The 26,841-nt window shown below is 39.8% G+C and overlaps 1 protein-coding gene across 1 annotated transcript in view; it reads right to left on the bottom strand.

The window, feature by feature from the left end:
• The window catches only part of LOC121286119 (mucin-19-like), a 199,089-nt gene extending 172,403 nt beyond the window's left edge, over positions 1 to 26,686 (bottom strand). Inside the window, exons 1-7 of the mRNA XM_041203108.1 lie at positions 26,612 to 26,686; positions 25,559 to 25,744; positions 21,424 to 21,663; positions 21,142 to 21,298; positions 18,156 to 18,281; positions 11,773 to 11,914; positions 7,731 to 7,759 (exon numbers count right to left, since the gene is read on the bottom strand). Coding sequence (XP_041059042.1) covers positions 7,731 to 7,759; positions 11,773 to 11,914; positions 18,156 to 18,281; positions 21,142 to 21,298; positions 21,424 to 21,663; positions 25,559 to 25,744; positions 26,612 to 26,686 — 955 coding nt within the window. The remainder of the gene's footprint in view (positions 1 to 7,730; positions 7,760 to 11,772; positions 11,915 to 18,155; positions 18,282 to 21,141; positions 21,299 to 21,423; positions 21,664 to 25,558; positions 25,745 to 26,611) is intronic.
• Between the last annotated feature and the right edge of the window lie 155 nt (positions 26,687 to 26,841).

Genomic DNA, 26,841 nt, shown 5'->3' with positions numbered 1-26,841 from the left:
ACACCACCCCATTGCAATAAAGGTCAACATTCCATTTGCCTTCCTAATTACTTGCTGTACCTGCATGCTGACTTTTAGTGATTCATGTGTAAGGGCACGCAGATCTCTCTGTAGCACAGCATTCTCGAGTCATTGACAATTTAAATAATATTCTGCTCTTCTATTCTTCCCACCAAAGTGGACAACCTCACATTTTCCTACAGTATACTCCATATGCAAATTTTTACCATTCACTTAACCCATCTATATCCTTTTGCAGGCTTTTTGGATGGAATCTTCCTTTCTGGAGATTAAGTCCAGTGGAGGGAGCAGAAATCAGAGTGACTTCCACTGGAAAGCAGGCTGCTGAACACATGAGATCTTGCACTGTTCAGTTCAATACTTATGCATCCGCAAGAAGTACATTAAATCTCATGGTGGGTAAGGCAGGAAGCAGCCCACCACACTGTCACCTCATAGGCTCTGACATCCAGGCGCCATATTTAAATGGCACCCAGACAGCCATTCACTCTTCCGCTCTGCTCCTTGACTCTCCCAAGTCCTGCCTCGGTCTCATTCCTCCTATATGCCTAGCCTTCGACCCAACCATTTATGGGGCATCTTTTGCCTTTTGGAAATCCAAATACACTACATCTACTGGTTCCCCTTGATCAATCCTGCTTGTTATTTCCACAAATAATTCTAATAAATTTGTCAAACATGGTTTCCTTTTCACTAAACCATGTTGACTCTGTTTGTTTGTATTTTTATTTTCTCAATGTCCTTTTAATACTTCATTAATAATGGATTTCAGTGTTTTTCCAATGACAGATATTAGGCTAACTGACCTACTGCTTTTAGTCTTCCTCTTTTCATAAACAGAGGTATCACTTCTATGATTATTCAATCAGCTGGGACCTTTCCAGGATCTAGGGAATTTTGAAAGATCACAACCAATGCATCCATCATCCCTGCAACCACTTCTTTTAAGACCTCAGGGTACAAAATATCAGGTCAAGTAGACCTCTCAGCTTTTTGTCCCATTATTTTTGCTAGTACTTTTCCCTAGTGATAGTTATTATTTTAAGCTCCTCCTTCCCTTTATTCCCTTGATTTTCTACCATTCTTGGGGATTTTGTTTTGTAATTTCTACTGTGAAGACAGGTGCAAAGTACTTATTTAAAGTCTCTGCCATTTCTTTGTTTCCAATTACTAATTCCCCGGTCTCATATTCTAAGGAACCAACGTTTACTTCAGCTGCTCTCTTCCTTTTTATACAAAAGGACTACTGGTTGTTTTTATTTTTCTCATTTGTTTACACTCATATTCTAATTTACCCTTTTTTTTTGGTCATCCTTTGCTGGCTTTGAAATTTTTCCTTATCTTTCATCTTACCACTAATCTCCACAGAATTGTACACTATTTCTTTCAATCAAAAAGATTCTTAACTTCCTTAGCTAGCCACAGATGGTATATCCTTCTCATAGAGTCTTTCTTTCTCATACATGTATGTGTATTCCATTTGTGTTATTGACAAGCTCTCCGTCAAGTGAATATTATGTGGTAACTTAGAATCTGAGACACGGGGATGGAGCATATACACCTCCACCAGTGGGTTTGAAGGCATGTAAAATCCAGCTGGCGCCATGCCTATTACCTACCAACCCACCCCTTCCCCCACTGCAATTAAATAGGAACCAATTAATGGCCATTTAAGGCCTCATCCCACCTCTGTGGGTATTTTACCTGCAGCTGGGTGTAGCCCACACCGGTCAGGAAGTCCGACAGCTATAGCTGCGCAGGCTGTTCTTGGGCAGCTGGGGGACATACCCCACAAAGTCATTACCTCTTTAAACCCTTCCACCAACCTCTCCAACCAGCCTCCACCCTCCATGCCAGGGCCCGTCAACCTGGCCCAGTGAGACCCTGGGTCCCAGAATCACCTGGGACATTAGCGTGCCATCTAGATGGCTAGCAGTTCTCTAAGGCTGGACTTCTTCCTGAGACAGGGGAAGATGTCCCACCTCCAGCCACTTGACACTGCTCCCAATTCTACATGACTGCAAGGCAGTTGTCGGAACCATGGACAAGCTATTCCCTCTGACGTTTTAGCTGCGGGGTTGGGAGGCAGAGACTACATCATCCTGTCAGATCCGGCCCAGCGAATTCATTTTATTTATCCTGGTCTAAGACTGCACTGACATTTAGAATACAGAGGGTACACTGAAAGCATAAAGGAGACTTAGGCCAGAAAATAATAACATCTGTCAGAACCCATGAGGAGAAAAGGAAGGCATGCAAAGCTGGAGCTCCCTAGATAACTAAAGTTATAGAGATTAAAATCAAAAGCGAAGGGAGGCATGTGATGAATGTCAGGTTCACAATAGTTGAGAACACAGAAAGGTAAGAACAGGAGCCAATTATTCAGTCCCTCAAGCTTGTTCCACCATTCAGTGAGATCATGGCTGACCTGTAGATTAGCTCTATCCACCTGCTTTGGTTTCATATCATTTTATACCTTGTCTAGCAAATATCTATTGATCTCAGGATTAACATTATTCATTAATCTTGCATCTACTACTTTTTGTAAGAGGGTTGTGCACTCCTCCCATACATTGCAGGAAGAGGTGTTTCTAAACTTCACTCCTGAATTTTCTGGCTCAATTTTAAGGTCATGTCCCCTTGACCTAGATACCCCACCAGGAGAAAATGTTTCTCTCCACCTACCCTATCAAAATCCTAAAAACTCATGACTTAACCTTTTTATGTTCCCAGGAATACAAGCCTAGTTTATGTAATCCAAGAGCGTCAGAACGTAAGAAATAGAATCCAGGGTAGGCCATGCAGCCCATCAAAGCTGCTGTGCCATTTTGTAAGATCATGGCTGAACATCTACATCAGTTCCACTTTCCTGTGCTATCTCCATATCCCATGATTTTCTTGGCACCCAAAACTCCATCAATCTCAGTCTTGAATGAGCATCCACAGCCCTCTGGGTTTGAGAATTCAAAAGATACATAGCTCTTTGAGTGAAGAAATCTCTCCTCATCTCAGTCTCAAATGGCTGAACCCTTTTTCTGATGCCTCTCAGCATCTACCAAGCCTTTAAGTATTTTTAATGTTTCAATGAGACCACCTCTCATTCTTTTAATCTCTAGAGTATATAAACCTGTTTTACTCAATCTCTCCTCACAGGACAATGCCAGGGAGCTGTTTAGTGAACCTTTGTTGCAACCTGTCTCTAAGGCAACTATATACTTCCTTAAGCAAGGAAACTAAAATCGTACATAGCACTCCAGTTGTGGTTTCACCAAAGCCCTATATAATTGAAGTAAGACTTCTTTACTGTTATACGCCAATGCCTTTCTAATAAAGGCTAACATACCATTTTCTTTCCTCATTGCTTGCTGTACATGCATATTATCTTTCCCTGTACAAGGTCATCCAGGTTCTTCTGAATACCATTTCCCACTCTCTCACCTTTTAAAAAATATTCTACTTTTCATTTTCCTTACCTTTCCTAATCTGTCCTCATAATCTACCCTTGGAGACCTGTTAATATTCTGGTAAATCTGCGCTGTGCACCTTCCGAGTCCAATATGTCATTTTTAACGTGCTGTGCTGAGAACTCTACACAGTACTCCAGATGCTGTCTATCACGGCATCATCTAGCTGTAACAAAACTTTCTTTGCTTCATATTCTAGCCATCTTGTTATAAAAACTAACTTTCTATTAGTCTTTTGATTAGTTTTTGGACATGCCTGCTACATTTCAGTAATTTGCATAGCACAGAATCATTGGCTTTTCACCAATTACTCGTATCAACTCTTTTTGGTCCAAAATTGATGACCTCACAATTATCTGCGCTGAAATCCATCTCCCCCAATTCTGCCCACTCACATCATCTATCAATGCCTCTTTGAAATGTTATGTTCCTGTCTACACACCTTACAATGCCACTGATTTTTATTAGAAGACTTTGATCTGGTTTTCTTTATATTACCTAAGTCATTAAGAAATCTAGTGAATAGTGGAGGCACATATTCATCACTTCATTCCAATTTGACTATAGACACATTATCGTTACTCTCTGCCTTCTACTACCTAACCATAATCCTAACTAGATAAATAATTTGCCTTCAAATGCCTTCAGGAGGATCATATATACATCCATTTACATCCCCCTGCCTATTACTTTAGTCAACTCCCCAAAAAAAATCAATTAAATTTGTTAGACATGACCTTTTTATAAATCCATGTTGACTCTCTCTAATCAGCTCACATTTCTTGAAGTGCTGAGACAATCTGTCCTAAAATATAATTTCCAACACTTTCCCACAACAGACGTTAGATAACAGAACAAAGCTGAATACAGAATGGAGGAGAACTGAAAAAGGAAATAAGAAAGGCAAAGGAGAATGTATGAGAATAGATCAGTGGGAGGAATAGAAAGGAACACAGAAGTATTTTATAAACATATAAATAGCGAGATTGTATGAGGAATGGTGGAAAAGATTAGTGCCCAAAAAGGAGATGACATGGCTGAGGTACTTAAAGAATTCTTGAATCTGTCTCCATGAAAGAAGAGGATGCTGCTAATATCATGGTAAAGGAGGAGATAACAGAAATTGGATGTCCTAAAAATAGATTAAGAGGAGGTGTTTAAAAGGTTGACAGCATTCAACTTAGAAGCATTACACAGTGCATCCTCAGCTGCTGAGGGATGTAAGGGCAGAAATAATGGAGACACCAGGCACAATCTTTCAATCCTTATCTATGGCAGTGGTGCCAAAGGACAGGAAAATGCAATTGTTGCAAATGATCAAAAAAGGAAGGATGCAGAGGAGATTTACCAGAATGGTACCAGTAGTGGAGCTTCAGTTATGTGGAGAGACACTAGAGAAACGGGGATTCTTCTTAAAGCAATTAAAGGAAGATTTAGCAAAAGTTCAAAAATATGAAGAGTTTTGATAGATTCAATAATGAGAAATTATTTCCAATACAGCATAGTCAGTAACCAGAGGCTGCAGAGTTAAAGCAACTGGCAAAAGAAACAATGGCAATACATGGAAAAATTTATTTTACATAGTGAATTCTTATGATTTGGAATACACTGCCTGAATAACTTTCAAAAGGGAATTGGATTAATACTTGAAGGGAAAAAACACAATTCGGATCGCCAGTATAATCAATTATAGCTTCAGAAAAGGATGAATATAATTCCATGACTTGATGATTTTAATGCATACTTTGTGATGTGTTCTTCTGCATGATCGCTAGCCATAATGGCAACATTTTGTCTTAGAAACAAGCATATGTAATCAAAATTGCTTCAAATATACTGGGCAATAGAGAACAGGATGCTTGGCAGCTTCTGTTTGCATGAAGATATCAAATCTTGACATTCGAATTTTGGAATTTTCTTGAGCTTTATTTCTACGTTTTGAAGATTTAGTAGATTGCTGCCATAATAACAGAGACCATTTCTTACCATGAGAGATAATAAGAGTTGATGATTTCTGGTAAAATGATAGGTACAGCTGAGAATAAAAGGAATTATTTGAAAGCACATTAAATGGAGAATTATTAATCAAAGGCTTGTCAGCAAAATGGAATTCCTTAAAATTAAAGGGGCAGTGGCAGCGTGGACAGCTAAAGGACAGAATGCAGAGAGTAGTGACGAACAGTTGCCTTTTAGAAAGGATGGAAGTATATAGTGGTGTTCAGTTGCCTCTTAGAAAGGACAGAATTTACAGTGGTGTTCTCAATGAGTCAGTATTAGGACCACTGTTCTTTTTGATGTATTACCAACCTGGGCTTGTAGGCTGAAGGCATCATTTCATTGCTTGTAAATGACACAATACTTTGAATTGTACTGAGCAGCATTTGGAAGGCTTCAGGAGGACACAGGTTGGTAAAATGGGCAGAGACGTGACAAATGAAATTTAATGCAGAGAATTGTAAGGCGATGTATTTTGGATGGAAAATGAAGAGAAGCAATGGGAAATAAATGGTACAAATTTAAAGGGGATGCAAGAACAGAGAAATCTCAGATTGTATGTACAAAGATCTTTGGTTTTAGGACAAGTTGATAAGACAGTTAAAAAAGCAAATGGGATCCTTGGCCTTATAAGTATAGACACAGGGTACACCAGCAAGAAAATTATGATAAACCCTGCTAAACCTTCACTGGTTATGCCTCAGCTGGAGTATTGTATCCAAATTTGGGCACAGCAAAGAAAGATGTAAAGGACTCAGAAGAGCTTTACTAGAATAGCACCAGTGATAATGGACATTATGTGGAGGAACGAGAAGATAGGGTTGTTCTACGTAGAGCAGGGTAGGTTTAAGGGTAATTAAAATTAAAATCACGAAAGGTATTGACAGAGTAAATGGGCAGTCACAGCATATAGAAATACATACTTTCCTTGTGGGCCCTTCCAAAATCACACCACCTTCTCCCGGCCCCACCAAGATAATTACATTTTGAATTCTCTGCTTTTGGTCAGACTGGTTATAGATGCTGGAGTGTGCAAGCTGGTCACACTGTCCAGTTGGCCTCCAAAATGGTCTTGGGTTCCAACTATAATGGTCCTGATTTTTGGCATAATTGTGAGGCATCCACTTCAACCATCCAGTTATACAACTGTGGTTTGGGAACTGAGCAGCAAAAAAGTACCTGATGGTTCTAATTCCTGTTCCACCCTTTTTCTGCCAGGTGGAAGGAGTTAAAATCCTGCCAGTGTGTCTGTAAAAATGATCCAAGTTATAAAAATTTATGTATCTTTTTGAGGCTATCCTTGCAATGTGTGCACCATTGTTAAGAATACCCAGCAAACAAATATGTCTAATGGTCATCAATCCAATTTGAAAAAGGTTATGAGGTTATACCTTCCTCATGATTATTTGATCAATTTTCAAATCATGATCAATAAAAATGCAAGACAAATTCTATAACTAATAATGTGGTTTAACTTTGACTCCATTCACAAAATTGGTGTATTCTGAGCTGAATTATGTGTTAATGGCATGATGTAGTTCTTAATGTCATTGTTGTCATATCATCTAAATTGACAGTGAATTATTTCAAAAGGTTAGTTTCCAGTTTCATAATTAGTGATAACTATTGTGTTGCTTTCAGAGAAATGTTAATGGAAGGTGAAATTGTAAGGGCTTGGAAATTCAGGCATACAAAGGGGCACAGGAATCAATCTCAGTGCCTGAATGGATAGACCCTAGGCAGATGTAATGTTGTGTTGATCCAGTTCACAGTACACAAAATGGCATCTTCAGGCTGGAGAAGGGGACTTGAAGATGCAGACCTCTGCAACGCTCACAGACGCTCTAAGGTAAGACTGGGTAGCATTGGCCAGAATCGGGGAGAACAAGTGGCGGGCCTGGAACCAGGAAGAGCAGGTAACGGTGGCCAGATTTGGGGAAGGTAGCAGCTGAGATTCAGGGGGGTGAGGGTGGTGGCAGGGTTTGGTGGTGCAGTAGTGGTGAGCTGTAAGGTTTCAATGAAGCATGAAGAACATTCCTGTACTTCCTGAATCCACGTTCAGGTAAATATATGTTAAACAGTTATCTTATCAGTTGTGTCCTGCCGTGGTCCCTTTAAAGACTGTCAGTTAAACCGTATGTAGATCTGGTTTTCCAGAATACAGCTGGTCATTAACATTCATCTTCCTTATCGGTTAGAATGATATTGGGACTACCAGTGCTACTTTTTATCATTGAAACTGTTACTTACCAGAGATAATGGTTCCATTTCGGCATGTGCTGTAAGATAGAAAATAATAAAATTAAAATATGTTGGTATGATATTCATTTTGGGCAAACCAATAGAAAAATTGTCTTTATTTTAATTATAATTTCTGTTTTTGTTCGTTGAACAAATTTGCTTATTTTGCTCAAATTTGAACAAGATGTCATGCTTATTTAGCTATCATGAACAGCATTTGGGGGTAAGTTTAGTCTTGGAGGCACTGAAAATGCTTTGCATTAGAACTCATTTTTAGTCCCTTTTTAAGCATATTGGCAGGTCCATTTGTGTTCTGTACAATTACAAGCATTACAAGTAAGGTACAGTTGAGGGGTCAGTCAAATATATCTGTGATGCTGCTGAGCAGTTGGTTAAATTCCTAATCGTCCACATAGCGAACATGTATGAACTCTTAGCAAATTCTACCACATAGTGTGCGTGTCTCATTTCCTATTGATTGATTGTGTAAAATAACAGAACTGGCCAATAATGATAAGTATGAAATGAGCCCAACTGAACAGTGCTCAGAGTGAGAAGAGCCCACATGAACAAGAGTGAGACGTTTTATCCCATCCTCATGAAAACATGTATAATGAATGGGATAAGGTTGTTCGATGGTACTTTCACAAGACTACAAGGTAGATACAAAGGAGTAAGTCTATTTGCTCCATCTTAGCCCAATTATTATTTCCTGGTACTTTCTGCAATAGTTTCTTTCATGATTCAGGCCAGCGGGTTTACACAATTACACTGTTTCTTTGGCAACCTATTGCAGAAAGTACCAGGAAAGCATAAGTTTGGAACCAACCCTGAGAACTGAAAGTCAGGTTTAAGAATCCATATATCGGAGAGACTGCTGAATTAATATTTAACCCATTTCAGGTGGATGAGGTGAGAAGTAGGCAGAGATTCACAAAACACTGTGACATAGGGCAGAATATTGCACTCGTCAGGCGGGTATGCACTCGACCCAAACGAGCATAAAATGACGCACGATGACGTCGAGCGAGCATCATCGGGCACGTTAGGCAGTCTATTAAGGCCCTTATGGAACTAATTGACTTGAATTTCTCGCTGCCCATCCAACCGTTAGGTTGGCGGACGGGCAAAAATGCCAAGCGACCTTTACATTTTTGGCGAAGCCTCTTCCAGGGGTGGAATGAGGTTTCGGCCGGTGATTCAGAAAAATAAAAACTTTTTGCTTTCATACTTTACATATCCCTGCTCATGTGACAGTCACATGTGCAGGGATATGTTTTAATTATTTTAAAATTTTTTATTTGTAATGTTAAAAATCTTCAGCTCCATGAGGCAGCTCTGTGCCTCAGGAAGCTTTTACTGCACGCACCCACGTGCATGCGTGAACATCAGCCCACAAGCTTCTGCCGCTCCCACCCCAGCAGTGCTGAGCGCTGCAGCACGCAATTCACCCTGGCTGGCCGTTAATTGGCCAGCCAGCGTAAAATCCATGTCAGGGCCCGATTGTGGGCGCAGTCGCCTTTGCAACCCCTCCCGGGCCCGTCCGCCGCACACGCCCGACGAGGGCAAAATTCTGCCCAAAATTTCCGTGACCATTACAGTTGGACAGAAGTTAATCAACAGAACAACCTCCCTTTGGTGCTGTGAGTGTGCACATGCATGCCCATAACTTAAGTTCAAACTTGCACTCACCTATGCACCAACCAGCCCGCAACGCTCCCACATCCTCCCCCACCCCACCCCCACCACACTACCAGCAGAGCCTCGCAATTGCAAAACTTGAGTTTTAGTTTATATTTCTTTCATAACTGGATCATTAGTGGAGGCTTCAGAAAGTTTGGCAATGTTCCACATTTGTGATCAATGGCTGAATTAGCAGATAATTAACAGAGGTTTAAAACCAGTATTCAGAGGGTTGGCATCAATGAGGAGCTTTATAGATTGCAAGGAGATTAGTCGTGACACTCTCTATTTTCCATCCATATTGATGGCATGGCCAAAAAGGAAGATCTCAAAATTTCCAGAGAATTGCAGAAATAGAAGGACAGACACATACTGAGGAATAATGCAACCTGGTTAGAAAGGTTTAGCTATTTTAAGTAACTGGAACAACAGGTGGCAGATTCAATTCCACAGGCAGAAATGTGAAATAGGTACAAAGTAGTGAACAATTTGGGTTGGGGAAGAGTTGGGGGGGAGGGGCAGCTGGCAGGAGACCTGTATTCATTCACAGGATGTGGGCATCACTAGCAAGGCCAACATTTGCTGTTCATTCCTAGTTAGCTTTGAGAAGGCTGTAATGAGCTAGCTTCATAAACAACTGCTGTCTATGTGCTGTAGGTACTCACAGTGCTGGTAGGGAATCCAAGGATTTTGACCCAGTGGCGAAGAAACAGTGGTATAGTTCCAAGCTAGGATAGCATGTGGCTTGGAGCATAACTTGCAGATGGTAGTGCTCCCATGTGCCTTACTGCTCTTGTTCATAAGGCAGTTAATTTAAGTGACAGGAACGGATGCCTGGTACAATCAGCATCTGAGATTTCACATTCCCTCCAAATATGAGATGTAAAGTTATGTGTTGTAGGTGATGAGATGTAATTTTGTAATGGTGGCTGCTGTTCCATTGACAACGAAAGATGCCTCCTCCTATACAGAAGCCCTCCTGCACTGAACTATTTATAACGTGAGGCTATCTGTTGTCCATAATCTGCAGCAAAGATTTTTAGAGACAGTCACAGCCCCTTCACATGACATCTTCAAGACCCATCTCTAAATTATTTCCATTTATAAAATTTTCATTATCCAGATTACCATCTCAGCAGATCATGTCTGGTTTAGTTAGCACTAATCATATAAGTGTCGGCGGAATATGGATCTTAGCCGATGCAACCAAAGCAGAAGAAGAAGTAGATACTTTTTCAAAGAGCCCGCAAACTCAAAGCATAGCTCAGCAATGCCTACAGCCAAAATTTCACCAGTGCCGCTTTTAACTTTTAGTTTTAGAAATTGTTCCTATTGGTTAATTAATAATGATTTGCAATGAGTGTACGATAGAGGCAGATTCACTAATAGTTTTCAAAAGGGAATTGGATAATTGCCTGAAGAAATAGATTTATAGGGCTATGAGGAAAAGGCAGGGAAGTCAGACTAGCTGAATTGTTCTCTCACAGCAGGCATGGACCTGATGGGCCAAATGGTTTTCTTTATTGAACCATTCTACAATTCTATTTTTCCCTCTTCATGGTACCTTTGGAACACAGATGGGGCTTTACAGACAGAAAAACGGGCCCCCAAAGTGCTATGAGGAACTAGATAACAATATGCCGATCAAAAAAGAAATCAGAGGTAATGGTGGATAATTTTTTGAAACCACCTACACAGTGCTTCTTAACTGCTGCACAAAAAAAGTCAAACAAGCTATCTGGTTTAATTGCCACAGTGTACAGGAAAAATCAAAAGGAGCTGTACTGCTCCATAAGTTGTTGGTCAGACTTTACTCATTGTTCTATTTGGAAATTTGAATGTCTGGGAAATGTTACCCGGAAAGGTCATTAAAGTGGTCAGCAAATGTCTGAAGTAGTGTTCAGTTGTTAAATTGTTCACTGTTTGATTATTTGTGTCTGGTATCTGTTAACTGTTCTTTGTACAATTAGTCAAGCCTGGGTGTAGTTATAGAGAGAAAGAGAAAATAAAAAGCTGGAACTATTGAATAAAACTCCTGTTCAGACATAGAAACTGGTGTTATTTCCTGCATTTCTCCAAGACATAGAACGCAATATGAAATATTTTGCAGATTATGTTATCATGAAAGCATCAATGTAAATGGATTCAACATACAAGTAGATACAGTTCTCAAGGAAGACATCAAGAATATACTGAGGGCATCAGGTCATCTGTTAACCTTTGCAAAAGTGAAATGTTTCTTGGGTATATTAGCTTTTCCTAGTTAATGAAAATTGTATTTATCATGATTTTGTTTCAACATGAAGCATGTTTGAAGATGAATAATAAAACACATCATTTAGAAATGGATAATGAAGTGATACTTTACCATTGCCCACAGTTTGTAATTTGCACTTCATTTGGTTGCAGTAATAGTCCATTATAGTAACAAGTACATTGAGATAAGGGAACACATTTCATTGTATTTTCATCCAGATAAGGAGCATGCTTAGGGCATTTTGCATAGCAACCTGTACATTAGAAGAAAATAGTAAAATTAGTCTGAGGCATTGAGCCTAATTAAGCCACTGTAGCTAAGATACATGTGTGTTTAAGGTGTGTGCTGTTAAGCTTGTCACCTTTTTTCCCCCCCAATTTACTGACATGAACATTTCTGGAAAGATTTAATGTGTGACTATGCTTTTAAGGGCAGCAGTTTAGGCCACTCATTTTGTGCAGATGGGTAGACTGTGTACTACTCACAGTCCACCCCTTTGTACATGAAAATGCCAATTGGTGAGCTCCCACTGGCCTAAGACTCCAATTTTCAAAATTAAGCAGCCTGCCACCTAGAACATGAAGCCCTGCTACTCACCCCATTTAATGTATCAAATGAAAAAGATTAGTGAAGACAAATGTAGGTCCCTTACAGTCCGAAACGGGAGAATTTATAATCAAAGAAATGTCAAGCAATTTAGTGTTGTCTTCATGGAGGAAGATATAAATAACTTCCTAGAAATGCGAGGGAACCAAGGGTCTAGTGAGAAGGAGGAATTGAAGGAAACTAGTATTACTAAAAAAATACTGCTGGAGAAATTAACGGGAGTAAAAGCCAATAAATCCCCAGGGCCTGATAACCTACATCCCAGGGTACTAAAGGAGGTGGCCATGGAAATAGTGGATATGTTGGCTGTCATCTTCCAAAATTTGTAGATTCTGGAACAATCCCAGCAGATTGGAAGGTCGCAAATGTAACTCTACTATTTAAAAGAGTAAGGAGGGAGAAAACATGGAATTACTGACCAGTTAGCCTAACATCAGTAGTAGGGAAAATGTTAGAGTCTATTATAAAGGGTGTGCTAACAGGATGCTTAGAAAATATCAATGGGATTAAACAAAGACAACATGAATTTATGAAAGGGAAAACATATTTGACAAACTTGAGTTTCTTGAGGACATAGATAACAGAATAAATAAGGGAGAACCAGTGGATGTGGTGTATTTGGATTCTCAGAAAGCTTTTGACAAAGTCCCACATAAGAGGTTAGTGTGCCAAGTTAAAGCACTTGGGACTGGGGGTAATATGTTGATATGGATTGAGAATTGATTAGCAGACAGGAAACAGAGTAGGAATAAATGGGTCTTTTGCAGAGTGGCAGGCGATGACTTATGGGGTACCACAGGGATCAGTGCTTGGGCCCTAGCTATTCACAATATTTATATCAATGATTTAGATGAGGGAACCAAATATAATATTTCCAAGTTTGCTGATGACACAAAACTAGGTGGGAGTGTGAGTGGTGAGGATGTTAAGAGAAGTTAAGGTGATTTAGACAAGTTGAATGAGTGGGAAAATATATGGCAGATGCAGTATAATGTGGATAAGTGTGAAGTTAACTTCTTTGGTAGGAAAAACAGAATGGCAGAGTATTGTTTAAATGGTGATAGATTGGAAAATGCTGATATACAAATGGGCCTCGGTATCCTTGTACACATACCACTGAAAGCAAGCATGCAGGTGCAGCAGGCAGTTAGAAAGGAAAAGGTATGTCAGCCTTCATTGTGAGAGGACTTGAGTACAGGAGCAGGAATGCCTTACTGCAGCTGTACAGGGCCTTAGTGAGACACACCTGGAGTATTGAGTGCAGTTTTGGTCTCTTTACCTAAGAAAGAATATACTTGCCATTGAGGGAGTGCAGCAAAGGTTCAACAGACTGATTCCTGGGATGGCAGGATTGTCACATGAGGAGAGATTAGGTTGACTAGCCCTGTATTCACTGGAGTTTAGAAGAATGAGAGGGAATCTCATTGAAATGTATAAAATTCTGAAAGGGCAGGGCAGACTGGGTGTAGGGATGATGTTTCCTCTGGCTGGGAGGTCCAGAGCAAGGGGTCACAATTTCAGGATATGGGGCAGACCATTTAGGCCTGAAATGAGGAGAAATTTCTTCACTCAGAGGGTAGTGAGCCTGTGGAAGGCTGTGGAGGCCAAGTCACTGAATATATTTAAGAAGGAAATATTTCTAAACTCTAAAGGTGTCAAGGGGATGGGAAGAGAGCTGGAATATGGCGCTGGGATAGAGGATCATATTGAATGGCAAAGCAGGCTCAAAGGGTCGAATGACCTACCCCTGCTCCCATTTTCTATGTTTCTGTCTAAGTGGACATTGGGCAATATGGCCAATGTGCCCCTACTCCAATTTTCAACTTCTAGTTACCTGTTTTTCAGGCAATAAACTGGCAGTTGGCAGTTGAAAATCATCTCCATTCCATTCATCGTGTGTAAACTATTTGAAGAGTATTCTAACATTTTGGCTCCTTAACAAGCAGGACTTTGCTTTGCACAGTGTAAAAGAAGCAATAATGGACAGCAAAATGTGGGAAACTCCAATTCCTACCCAGTGACAAGCTGCAGCAGAGTGCCCGCATGTCACCCACTGTTGGCCATCAGCATATAATTGATGCCCAGTCTTCAAAATGGTTCAGCTCTCATACCAGCAACAATAGGTGAGATGCAGACAGGCCCATCAGTTATCCACCTCAAGTTAAAATTGGCCCTATTGATTCACCCTAAGAAACTAACTGGTGGGAAGATTCCATCCAGTCACTGCGTATGAAAATTATAAATGCATTAGGAATACATTTCATAACACATAGGAAATCTTTCCCTATCCAGATGTGCTGGTTAAACATGCCAGCGGCAGTAATATGGAGGTTAGATCCGTGTCCACCCAATGTAAATGCAAGGAAATGGTGCTAGCAGTGTGTCAACCCTGACAGGAAATATTTCAATGATAAGAAAAAAACGAATGAGACATTGATAAGTCTTCAACTAAAAGGTATTAAGCTGAGGGGAGGCAAAGGTCAATTCCCTCAGCTGGTGCCCACAGCAGGAGAGCAGCACAGAATCAGTGACATACTTTAGCGCAGAGGGCACAACATAGCTATTTTAAAAGTTCAGTGAGACTGAGACTTCGCTGAGGCCATATCCAGGTCATTTCAAAGCCATAAATTCAACGTAAATATATGTTCATGTATCCTACAACTCTGTTCTTTAGACACTTTATGTCAGTTTAGAAAGGGCATCTGACAACAACTTACATTTATGTAGCACATTTAATGTCTTAAGACACTTCACAGGAGAATTATGAAAGAAAGTGTGACACCAAGCCAAAAAAGGACACATTAGGCCAGATTGCCAAAAGCTTGGTCAAAGAGGTAGGTTTTAAGGAGTGTCATAAAGGAGGAAAGTGAGGCAGAGAAGCGGAGAGTTGTAGGGAGGGTTTTCCAAAGCTTGGGGCCTAGGCAACTGAGGGCACAACTACTCATGGTGAAGCAATTCAAATCAGGGATGCACAAGACCAAAGCCAGAATTAGAGGAGCTTAGCTATCTCAAAGGGTTGTGGGGCTGGAGGAGATTATAGTGAAATGTTGGGGTGAGGTATTTGAAACCAAGGATGAGAATCTTAGAATCAAGATGTTGCTTGACCGTAAGTCAATGTAGATCAGTGAGCACAGGATGATAGTTGAAGCTCAGACAGGGCAGCAGACTTTTGGACAACCTCAAGTTTACGGAGGGTAGAATGTGGGAGCCCAGCCAGGAATAGTCAAGTCTAAAGGTAACAAAAGCTTGAATGAGGGTTTCAGTAGCAATGAGCTGACCTGCAAGATGAGGACCTCAAAAAGGCCAGCTGAGAGATGTCACTGCAAGCCCTGTCTCGGCACCAAATTTTAATTAATTGGCTTCTAAAAGCAACAGCTACCAAGCAACTGCAACACAGGGAACCTTCCAGGAGGAATGAAGATGCACTGAGGTAGCCTTCATTACATTCAGAGGAAGCAAAAATTCTGAATCCAAACACCAGAAGCAAACTTCTATTCCTTTACCTAGGAAGGCTCTGGTTCCTCAGTACATGGTTCTTCCTTTCCTGATGCCGCTTAACAACTCTCACAAGAAAAACAGGGCCTCCCTGACCACCCTTTCCCCACTAGGTATTGCTTTTCAAGTTTTCTCCTGATACCCATCTGAAAACATTGAACAGCCTGAAACATTGAGGCTCTTTTCTCTCAAAAATGGAAGGTTAAGAGGACAGTGCTATAAGATATATGTTCTGTTCAGTAGATCCCACGAAGACGTTCAGATGCTAGTAAGATTGAACTTTAACTGTTTATTGGTAACACATAATTATGTACATATGTATAGGAGATAGGCCAAGCTATGAGCTAATTCCATGCTTATTTCTACACAGGTCTCTGTCCAGCCCACAACTGACTCTGGTTGCAGGTCATGCGACTCTTTACATCATATTGTGAGCAGTTATGTTCCCCAGCCCCAAATTATCCCTTGCTATGTGAGACATCCTCATACTACAGTGACCTGGTAGAGGTCTTTAAGATTATGAAAGGGTTCAATAGAGTAGATATTGAGAAGATGTTTCCACTTGTGGGGAAGAACAAAATTAGGGGCCATAAATAAAAATAGTCACTGATAAATACAAAAGAAAACTCAGCAGAAATCTGTTTACCCAAAGAGTTGTTATAATGTGGAACTCACTATCACAAGGATAAGCTGAGGTGCATTTTGATGCATTTAAGGGGAAGCTAGATTAACACATGAGGGAAAAAGGAAAGGAAGGTTATAGGGTTAGATGAAGAGGACTGACAAGAGGTTCATGTTGAGTAGAAACACTAGAATGGACCAGGAGAGTCCAAGGAATAGGGTGGGGTGGGGGGGAGTGAGCATTGTGGGATGGAATGGGGTGAAATTGCCAGGAGTAGGGGTGCAACATTGCCAGGACAGGGGCTGAATATTGATGGGGGATGGTGGGGGAAAGGTGAACATTGTCAGGGAGATGGAGTCAACATTGGCAGGAGGGGGTCAACATTGTCAGGAAGAGGGTGAACATCACTGTGTTGGAGGGCATGGTAGCTTTTGTGCTATGACACTCCGGCTGATTTACTTAAAGTTACACTGCTTAGCATGCCTTATACCTGCTATGTAAAGCTCAACTTAGGTCTGTGTAAAAACCAGGGTCAGTATAGGACAAACAGCCCAGTCTCTGTAGTTCAAGCCATTTGATCCCACTGTCATTGGAATCATGCAGCAATCCAGGCAGGGTAAAAACAACAATCAGAAATTTAAACTTCCTGCCTAAGTACCGTGGTTGTGCGTACGCCGGGACTTCTTTAGAATCCCAATGCACATCAGTGATGTAAGTTGAGTCAGAGGCCTCTCACCAAATCAGAAGATTTGGCCCAACATTTTGCATCTCTTAGGACAAAGAAACAATTTACCTCTTTCGATGCAAATAGAAATAAAAGCAATCATTTAGAGCAATCATTTGGTGGCCTCCTTGATAGTATATTACATTTCCCTCCTGGGCTGCATTGCATGATCTTTGTTGTCACCTGTTCAACATCCTTTTGTTCCTTCCCCCTGCTTTCACGTTTTCTGCTGCCCCAAACTAACTTTTTGAATAAAATATATTAAGACCCTCCAACTGATTCAAGCATCCTAAAGGCTTACAGCATTAGAACCCTGATTCTAATATGACATATTTAGATGCATATTGAGTTTGAACATAATGGCTGAACAAAGCTTTCCACCCAACCTTCCTATTCACATCATTCGATCTCATTGGGGTACCTCAATATCAAAAAAAAACCACGCATAATCTATTGATTGTATGCATTGACGTGCATTCGCTTAGGTATAGCAGCACATCAAGTGGAGACTGAAGGAGCAGTAACCGTGCTTTCTGAGGGTTATAAACAGGCAATTGACTGTGTGTGCACAGCCAACAATGCCCAGCACTTAAATCATCCTGTTTGTTAGCCCAAACTGCCTTTGTTTCTCCTGTCAGTCACAGTGTCACATGAGCTGGGACATGTCAATTAATTTTTTAAAAACATTTTATTCAATTTTTAAACAGTTCATGAAACCTCACCCCACCCGTGAATGAGGTTCCATGAAAAATGCAAAGGCCACCTGGGCTCTTCACCTGCCTGCCAACTTTAAGGTTGGACGGGCAGCATTCTTAACTGCTTTAATTGGTTTCCTAATGGCCTTTATTGGTTGTTGACATTTCAGCAGCCATGCAGCCAACTCCGGGGTGCGCCCACCAAACAAAATATCGCAATGACATCGGGACGCATGCCCAGCGTAATTTTATGCATCAGCAAGCAGGCCCTGCCCCCACTCACCGACTCGAAAATTCTGCCCATAGTACATATAACTAATCTATAAACTAACTAGAACAAAAAAATTGAAACCTTCAAGAAGTGTGGAGAACTTTTTGCCAATAGGATGGTCACTGCATGTCTTTTGAGTTGCTGTTCCACATGCTTTGTAGTGCCAGGTGCATTCAACATCATGATTATAATAGTCACAGTATATAGCTGCAATATAAAATATAAATAATTCATATTATTTAATATCACAAGAATAATAAACTCTTGTGGAGTATTCTAATCATGTATGTGCCAGGAAGTCAAATAAAATATCTGCCCTGCAAAAAATACACAAGTTGAGATTACAAGCTGCCAAGAACTGTAAGGTCCTTGAAGACAATTCCCAGGTAATAGGCCATATTATCCTCTACAAATGCAAAGTCTCAATAATAACAATGCTAATGATGGTATGGGTCTCACAATATCTCAATGCACAGAAAGTCAGCATTAGCCCTACAAAACTGAATTAACAACCATGGAGACTGGACACACCACTACATTTAGTGACACTGCATGGCATGCTAACATTACCAATCAATTGCATCAAGACTCTTGGGGAATGATAGACAATTTGCTACACACCATCACCCGGGCAGAAACTTAATTGCCTGGGGCATACCAATACATCTCACCCTAGCTTGTACATACACTGTTGTTCCTAAAACCTTTCATTAGCACAACTGACTAATCATCAAGGTAGATAGTTCTATGTTCAATCATATTGTACTAAACAGGCAACGTTGTTACATCAATGAGGCTCAGGAGTTAAAATAACCCGGATGTCATTTTTGGATGAACAGGAGGGCTTCTTTCTCACAATGTGAGTTGTTGTTGCTACTAAAATTTCAAGAAATGGCCTGGAGTTAGAATCTGGCCAAGGAAATCAAGCTATAATCATTCAACCATTATAATATCAGGCAACTAAATGCACACAATAGGTGTACAATCTGAAAGAATTTGGTGAATGTAATGTGACATCATAAGCAAAACAATGAATAGTGCGATGACTAGAAAATAGATGATGATTGGAGATCATTAATATAGAGAAATAATAGTGTGGAAGAGATGAGAAACATGGGAAACCCTTCAGAGAATTATAAAACAAATGATGAATCATAAATTATAGCACAGGTATGAAATGAGAAGAAACTGGGCATCAATGAATAGTTTTGGTTGGTGCCCATACAATTTCTTTAAAAATTCACAGTGTTACAAATGCAGAACTTTACAAGACGATTATATTTTAAAATGTCTTTTTTAACTCAAGGTGAAACAGAACTTTCTGGGGGTGGTGAGGTCATAGTAAACACCTCTGCTCAGAGACAGCCCCAGGTGATCTGGTTACCATGGGGGTATAAACTCAAATCTACTAAAATATAAAGTGACAGATTTCACGCCTTACACACAGAAAAGCACAACTGCTGTTGTGATGAAGGCAGGAAAGGACTTGGGGCTCTCCCAGGACCAGGTTTTACTATTCTGTAAGAAATGCTGAGGAGTAGAAGTCAAGCTTTCAATGGGGAAAGCAATTTTACCAGAGTCGACTAAACCATTTAAAGGGGGTAAATACAGGAATCTTTCAAATTCTGGATTGTCAGGATGGTTGTGACCTGAAGGAGAGGGGATTCATCGAGTTGTACCATGCTGGTGATAATTGTATCCAGGAAATCTTAAGTATTGTGGAACAATTGTCGAAGGACAATGAAATTTTTGACCTGGTGTGGCAAGAAGTGAACCTCTAGTTGGGAGCTTGGAGTTACTTTGGACTTGTTCCTGTAATGTTATATAGTTCTCAGGATTCTAGTACACATTGTAAGAAGTATCACAATTATGTTATTTAATACAGAGTATCTTTTCTTTGTTTTGTTTTGTTCGCTCATGGGATGTGGGTGTCACTGGCAAGGCTAGCATTTGTTGCCCATCCCTAATTGTCCTTGAACTGAGTGACATGCTAAGCCATTTCAGAGGGCCGTTAAGAGTTGACCATATTGCTGTAGATCTGGAGTCACATATGGGCCAGACCAGGTCAGGATGGTAGATTTCCTTCCCTAAAGAACATTAATGAACCAAATGGGTTTTTATAAGAATCGATGATAGGTTCATGGTCATGATTACTGAGACTAGCTTTGTATTCCAGATTTTCTTATATACTGATTTTAAATTCTGCCAGTTGCCTGTTAAATAATGTTTAGCCTATGTTGATTTTAGGCTGTTACAGTAAAAGTCTTAAAACGTGAAATCCTGTCCATCAGTTAGTTCTGTCTGTTGCTGGAAAATTAACCTCCTTTAAAAAGTTATCACTCTCTACAGGGATCAAGCCAGTAGTACGAGATCTTATCAAAGATTTGGTGATGTCCATGGAAAGGACAGATAATTCAGTAAAATTTTGCAAGGTAATAAGTTTTTCTTTTATTCTAAAAAGGGAAGATTAACTGAAATAATGCAGTTTGTAAAGGCTGCATCGGAAAGGAACAAAATTGCCCATGGCTCACAGCTTATGGCCAATTGGAGGAATATGCTCAGGGCTCTCCAAGGATAGGAGAGCAAAATAGAGGTGAGGAGGAAGTTTCATTTTAGCTGTAATGGCGGAACAGAACAGGCCAACACAAGGACCCAATACCATCAAGTTTAGAACTGAAGTAAAATATTATGAGATTATTTGCATGAAGGGTGCATGCAACTTTACTGCCACGTGTGTACACCACTGTTGCAGCAAGTATTGAAGCTCCTGGCTGGTGTCATCTGATCAGCATCCAGGTTCAGAAAGAATGACCATATAGATTGCTTCTTACAGAACTGTTCACTGATCAGGCCCGTTGTTGACCAGAAGAGGGCTGCCTGTCAACTCTATAGAGACAGAATTGTGATCCTTGATGGGAGGGGGAATATACTTACGTTTTAAACATCTCCTGCAAAGTAGGAATTTCTAAGATGATATTCATAACCAGCCTTGTCGAGCAATTAAAAGTATATTTATTTTTCCTTAAAATGGTCCTTGATTATCATGCATGGTGAAATCATTACTTACGACATGATTCTGAAGTTCTCCAATCAACACAAATACCAGCTGCATTACAAGCTTCTGCATACACTGCTACAGAAGTACAAAAACCCAAAAATCTTCCTTCCATGTCACAGGCACATGCTTCCTCAACACAAGCATTGTAGTATGGATCCGGGTCAACCTGATGGGAGTGTTAGATCACAGTGTCAGAAAGCACGTGAACATTTTATAAGAGGCATCATCTCTTTTTATTTTAAGGCTTTATTGGTTCAGCCTTATACAGACATATTACTCATTAAACCTTACCATTTTATGGCATCCTTTAAAATTGACTCCTGTAATGATGGCGCATTTCCTTGCAGCCCATGAGTAACAATATGGGTTTTTGTCACAAGGGGAAATTTGCGTTATTTTTGCACAGCATGGCTTTGGAGATTTCCAGCTTGCTGCAAATTCCAGAGTATCGGTCATCAAAGATTTTGACTTTGTCATGAGATCATCTTCAGTCCGGGAATTGTAATTTCCACAGAGGCCAAATATTTTGTTCTGTAATGAATTTTCAAAAGAATTTTAGAATGAATCACTGAAAACAGCTTCCTTTTATTGAATACATATTCTCCTCAGGGTAAGATATCAACCAATCATATATGTATCAACAAATTAAGTGACTACAATAATCAAAATTAGAATATTAAAATAGCTTAGCATTTGCATCAAATGAAGGAACTTTATGGTTATTCTGCTTCCCGTTTTGCATGATGTCAAAATTCTTCATTTGCCTTTAAAAAAGTATTTCCAACATGGAAATAAATCTTAGACCTCACTACTCAATTTTAACCATCCCTTCCTCTCACCCTGCTGAATAAATAGTAATTTTGGCCAGAATTTTCCAGCCACCCGTAGCAGGGCCAGCAAGCCATTGAAATCTCCAGTCACATTGGTGATTTGGAAGATCATGTCGGCATGAGGGGCTGGAAAGTTCCAGCCTTTTTTTGTGCTAAAATTACTTAAAAGTCTCTTGTTCATCGTGGGTTTTATCTTTTAGATGCTGATAGCATTGATGTGAAAGCAACAGTTCAACTCATTTGATATAATGGCAATATATTGTCAAATACAAACAGCAAAATTTTGCAATTAAAGTACCATTTCAAAAGATTCATAACAAAATGCAACACTCGAATGAAGAAAAGCAACAGCCAAAACTAAAGATTTTACTAGTCAAGTCACAAAATATGCCAATTAAATAAAAGATAATGGCCCAATTTTAACCCATTCAAAACCTACCCACATGCACAGGGTTAAAATTGGGCCCAATATATTACTATTGATTCACAAGTTATAGAAGGTTAGTTTCACATATCGTTAACAGAAAAATGAAAAATTAGTACACGTATATATGAATAAAAAAGTTCTCAAGGGTAACAAAAATACAAACATGGTTTAAATTAAGCTGTATGCTACACTATGATTGGACGTATGTCCAATAAAATATGATCTTTAAAAGGTTTAATTTACTTTATGTGTTAAAGTTAGGACACATTAAGGGCTGAATTTTAAGACCATAACAAGGACCCCGACAACAGGCCTGACAGCCATTGACCAGTCATTTCCAGGAGTCCCAGCTGCATCTTACTTGGGTCAGGCGTCTACAAAATGGGCCTCAGTTCAATGGCTGGACTTTCCTTGCTTATCCCACCTGTGAACAGGTGATTCAGCAGGAGTAACTGAAGAAATAAAAGAATATATGGCAGCAAGGAAGCCTGGCAGAGATTCCACATCAAAAAAAAATGTCAGTATTTTCATTCAGGGATTGTAATTGAGGTACTAGCCTTGAGCCCATCTTACCTTATAAACATAGGATAGGTGGGGTAGTTTACTTGACCACACTATTTCTCTTGCCACTGCCCTCAACAATCAGCACTACTACCAATGTGGGATTTAGAGTATAGTGTCCCAGAGGTGAGATGGCAGAATGGATACCATAGCTTTAGGCAATGTAAAACTGCTTGTCTTTTGCAAGTTGAGCAGTTAAGGCAAGCTTAGGAGAAATTTTATATCTTACACTTAATAATACCGAACTTAACAGTTTGTACTAAAAATATTTAAAGCATTTTGAGGAAAGGAATACATTTCTCTACAGGAATACAATTGTTCCTGAATCATGAGCAGGATGATAATGAGAATAGGGTTGAAGAGCAGATGGAAATAAGAACTTGGAGACATCACAGAAGGCGACAAAACTCTGCTTATCAATACCTATTCCACAGGATATATTGACCTCATGAGGTCATGCATTGGCTTCTGAACAAAGCAATGTGTTGGAAAGCTATGCTGCCCCCAAGGTTATGGAGAGTTTGTTAAAGCAGCCAATTTAACAAACAACACAGCCTTCTCTGTGACTATTAAAGTAAATACCGCTTTGAATTTTTATACCACCCAGCCTTTTATGGCAGCCACTGCTGACCTCAATTACATCAATCTATGTGTACAACTAGTAAATTGTGTAAGACAGATGGTCTGTTCATGCAAGAATTCCAATATATTCCCTTCCCTTTCCATTCTGCCAAGCAAAGACAATGAGCAGTGAAGTTTTTGCAGAATAGCAGAAATCCCCCAGGTAAATATTATAATTGATGCTAATCATTCAAGGCCCAGATTGGGAATCCCCTTCAATTTAGTTTACAGAAAAAGTTGTAATCCTGGTAATCTGATATTATTCTTGTATGTAATTGCCAGCCACTCAAGAAGCTGCTATGATTAACTTATATTTTGGCAGTTAATAATACCTGGGGAAGGCACACAGGTTAGATATTCTGACACCAGAAATACTCACCTAGCTCTAGCTTGTGACAACTCCTTGACATCCAAGCTATTATTACAGAACAGGTATAATGAGAAATTAAATTACACTTGAATTTCTAGAGAACAGAAAATGAGTATGTTGATGGCCTGTTTCAATAGGTCCCAAAGATCCCTGCAATGCAGGCCAGCAAGAATTGCCTTGAGTGTATCCTCAAAATGGAATGAAGTCGGAGTGAATGCTGGGAAAGGAAAGGGCTAATGATAAATTGTAAAAGCTTAGACAAACAAAGCATTTTTTTTAGTCAAGGATAGAAGACAAAACATAAAGGTCACAAGCCCAAAGATAATTTATAAAGAAAAAAAAATCTATGTCCTGCCTTCTTTATACCTGTGAGAGACTCTTCATGAGCAAAGACCTGAAAAGCTAAGGAGTGATTCAACATGTCTCAGTTCTCCTGTTTCAAAGATTTGGAGGTCATCAAGAGCTATGTGAAGTGATGACACCAAAACAGCTCAATTCTTCAATCACATGTATTACTCAGATAATTGAAAAGGTTTCATTGGGTACCCTAAATATGTAAGATAGTGTTTCAACTAAATTTTTCTTTAATTCTAGATCTTATAGTGGTCTTTTTAGTACAAGCTGTAGGAATTATTAGCCTAGTCCAAGTATGTCTCTGTAAAATCATAAATTGTATCTCTGAAAACAGAAAATAAGGTTACAGAAGTTAATATTGAATGGCTATACAAACCAGTTACAGGCAGACAAACTGTGTTAGTAAGTTGAACATAGTTTCCTTAGATCCATTGAACTGAGATTGAAGCCAGCTAGTCTAGATACACCTACCAAAATGAAGAGACTAACAGGCAAGATCCATTGATCTGATGTATCAAAAGGCTGAGACCTTCCTGCGAGAGCTTATCTATCTTATCTATCCATGCCAGCTTATTAGGGCTCATTTGTACAAGTTTTGGTAAAATTGTCAACTACCAGCTTGTAGGCTAATCTATTCAATAGATGGGTTATCTAATGCTGCTAAATTGTCAACTATCAATCTAATCAATTTATATCAATCTCAGACACATCTCAACTGTAAATTTATAATCAAGAAGAAATTAATGCTGAAATTATTGGTCTGCCACTCACTGTCAGCTTTTTTGTCAATTAACTCTCTACTCATCATTTACATATTCAATTAACAATCATCTCAGTGAAGTTGCAATCCCTTAAGAGGCACACTGTAGACTTATTAATGGTGGACAACTTTTTTTATTATTAACATTTTCCCCTGACTGGCATAGCATTTAGCTCTGAAGAGTCATACGCACTCGAAATGTTAACTCTCTCCACAGATGCTGTTAGACCTGCTTGAGTTTTTCCAGCACTTTCTGTTTTTGTTTCAGATTTCCAGCATCCACAGTATTTTGCTTTTATCATAGCAATTAGCTTCACTGACGAATCTGTAGACACTCCATAGCCAAAATGTGTTTTGTGGTATTCTTCATTACTTTATGATGAATAATATTCAATGAAATATGCCAATTTCTCAAAATCAGTTAAGGCCTTTACTCCGTTTATGGTGTTAATTCCTATTTGCTAATATTGGCATGCACACAAGAAAAATTGAAGGATACTTACTTGCCATTCTGTAGTCAGTGTTACCGAAAATCTGGTGTGTTTATCCCAGATCACTGTAATCCCGTTAGCAAATTCAAGAATTAAATAGAATCCAACGATGTGCATTGAATATATATTTTGTGTGCATTGGGTTTCATTAGAATATACATTTTGTACTTTCCCATCAAGTAGCTTTATTTCTATATCCTATAAGAATGTATTGAAAGAAGAAAGTATTATGTTTAAACCAACAGTGCTATAAATCCACTTGTGCTCCATTTTTGAGCACAGGGGTCACAATTTGCATTCTGGCCAAATTGGTTCCAACAAAGGTTGGCAGCCCACAGATTTGGTGCTTCCTCCTCATTTTCATTATAATAGCCTGAGTGGGTTCCTCATTGCCAGGTGCATCTGCATTCAGCATTGTGCTGCTAGCACGTGGTGCAGTCAGCCAACTCTTCTTAGAGGTGGTCTGACCTTTTCAAAAGAAAACTGTGCTAAATAAATTTTCTGAAATTTAAAATATAGAAAATGGAACTCCAGGGCAGAGGATGGTTGGAGAGTCACAGATGCAGCTCCAGGGAACATTAGTGGTGAGCAAGAGAAGGATCACAATGGGCTGAATTTAAGGCAGCCCGTCACAGCAGGAAACATGATGGCCAGGTTTATTTAATCGCAGGAGAGACCATCAGCAGCATCAGTCTCCCGGTGGCATAAAAACCTCCCGCGATTAAGTTGGGGGCTAGGAGCAGCCCATTGGGGAAACTTGCCCACTCCAGGCACAGCTTTCCCTTAACTCCCGAAGGCTGCCCAGCAAACCTGTGGATCTCAATGGGGTGACAGACAGGGAGTGCTGTTGGACATGCGCTGAGAGATACTTAGTACATTGATTGGCTTGTCAAACAGACACGTGTTACTGTCAAGAAGCATGGAGCAGTCCAACTCCAATTTGACAACAGGAATCAAGCAGAACTTGCACTTGCCAAATTAAGTATTCAGGCATTGCCTCAGCCAGTTGAACTATGACGTCAAAATAATGCTCCATCACTGGCTTCTAGCACATGCTGAGGATACCCTGGATGCGCCCTTCTCAAGACTATGTGCCTCGTTAGGTGGTGACGGTACTACAGAGATGAAATTTACACCCATATTTTCAAAACATACATTAAGATGTTTAAGTCAAATGTTAACAGCAGCTGCTTAATAATTACAAATCAAAGTATATACCTCAAGTAAAATTCTGATCGCTCTTGAACATGTCACACCATTGTCACAGCAAGGTAAACTCTGGACTAATACTTGAA

This window comes from Carcharodon carcharias, chromosome 13 (assembly GCF_017639515.1).
Source record: "Carcharodon carcharias isolate sCarCar2 chromosome 13, sCarCar2.pri, whole genome shotgun sequence".
In the NCBI taxonomy this organism is placed as follows: domain Eukaryota; kingdom Metazoa; phylum Chordata; class Chondrichthyes; order Lamniformes; family Lamnidae; genus Carcharodon; species Carcharodon carcharias.
Note: the sequence above shows the minus strand (reverse complement) of the source record. Positions and strands in the feature narration are given on the sequence as shown.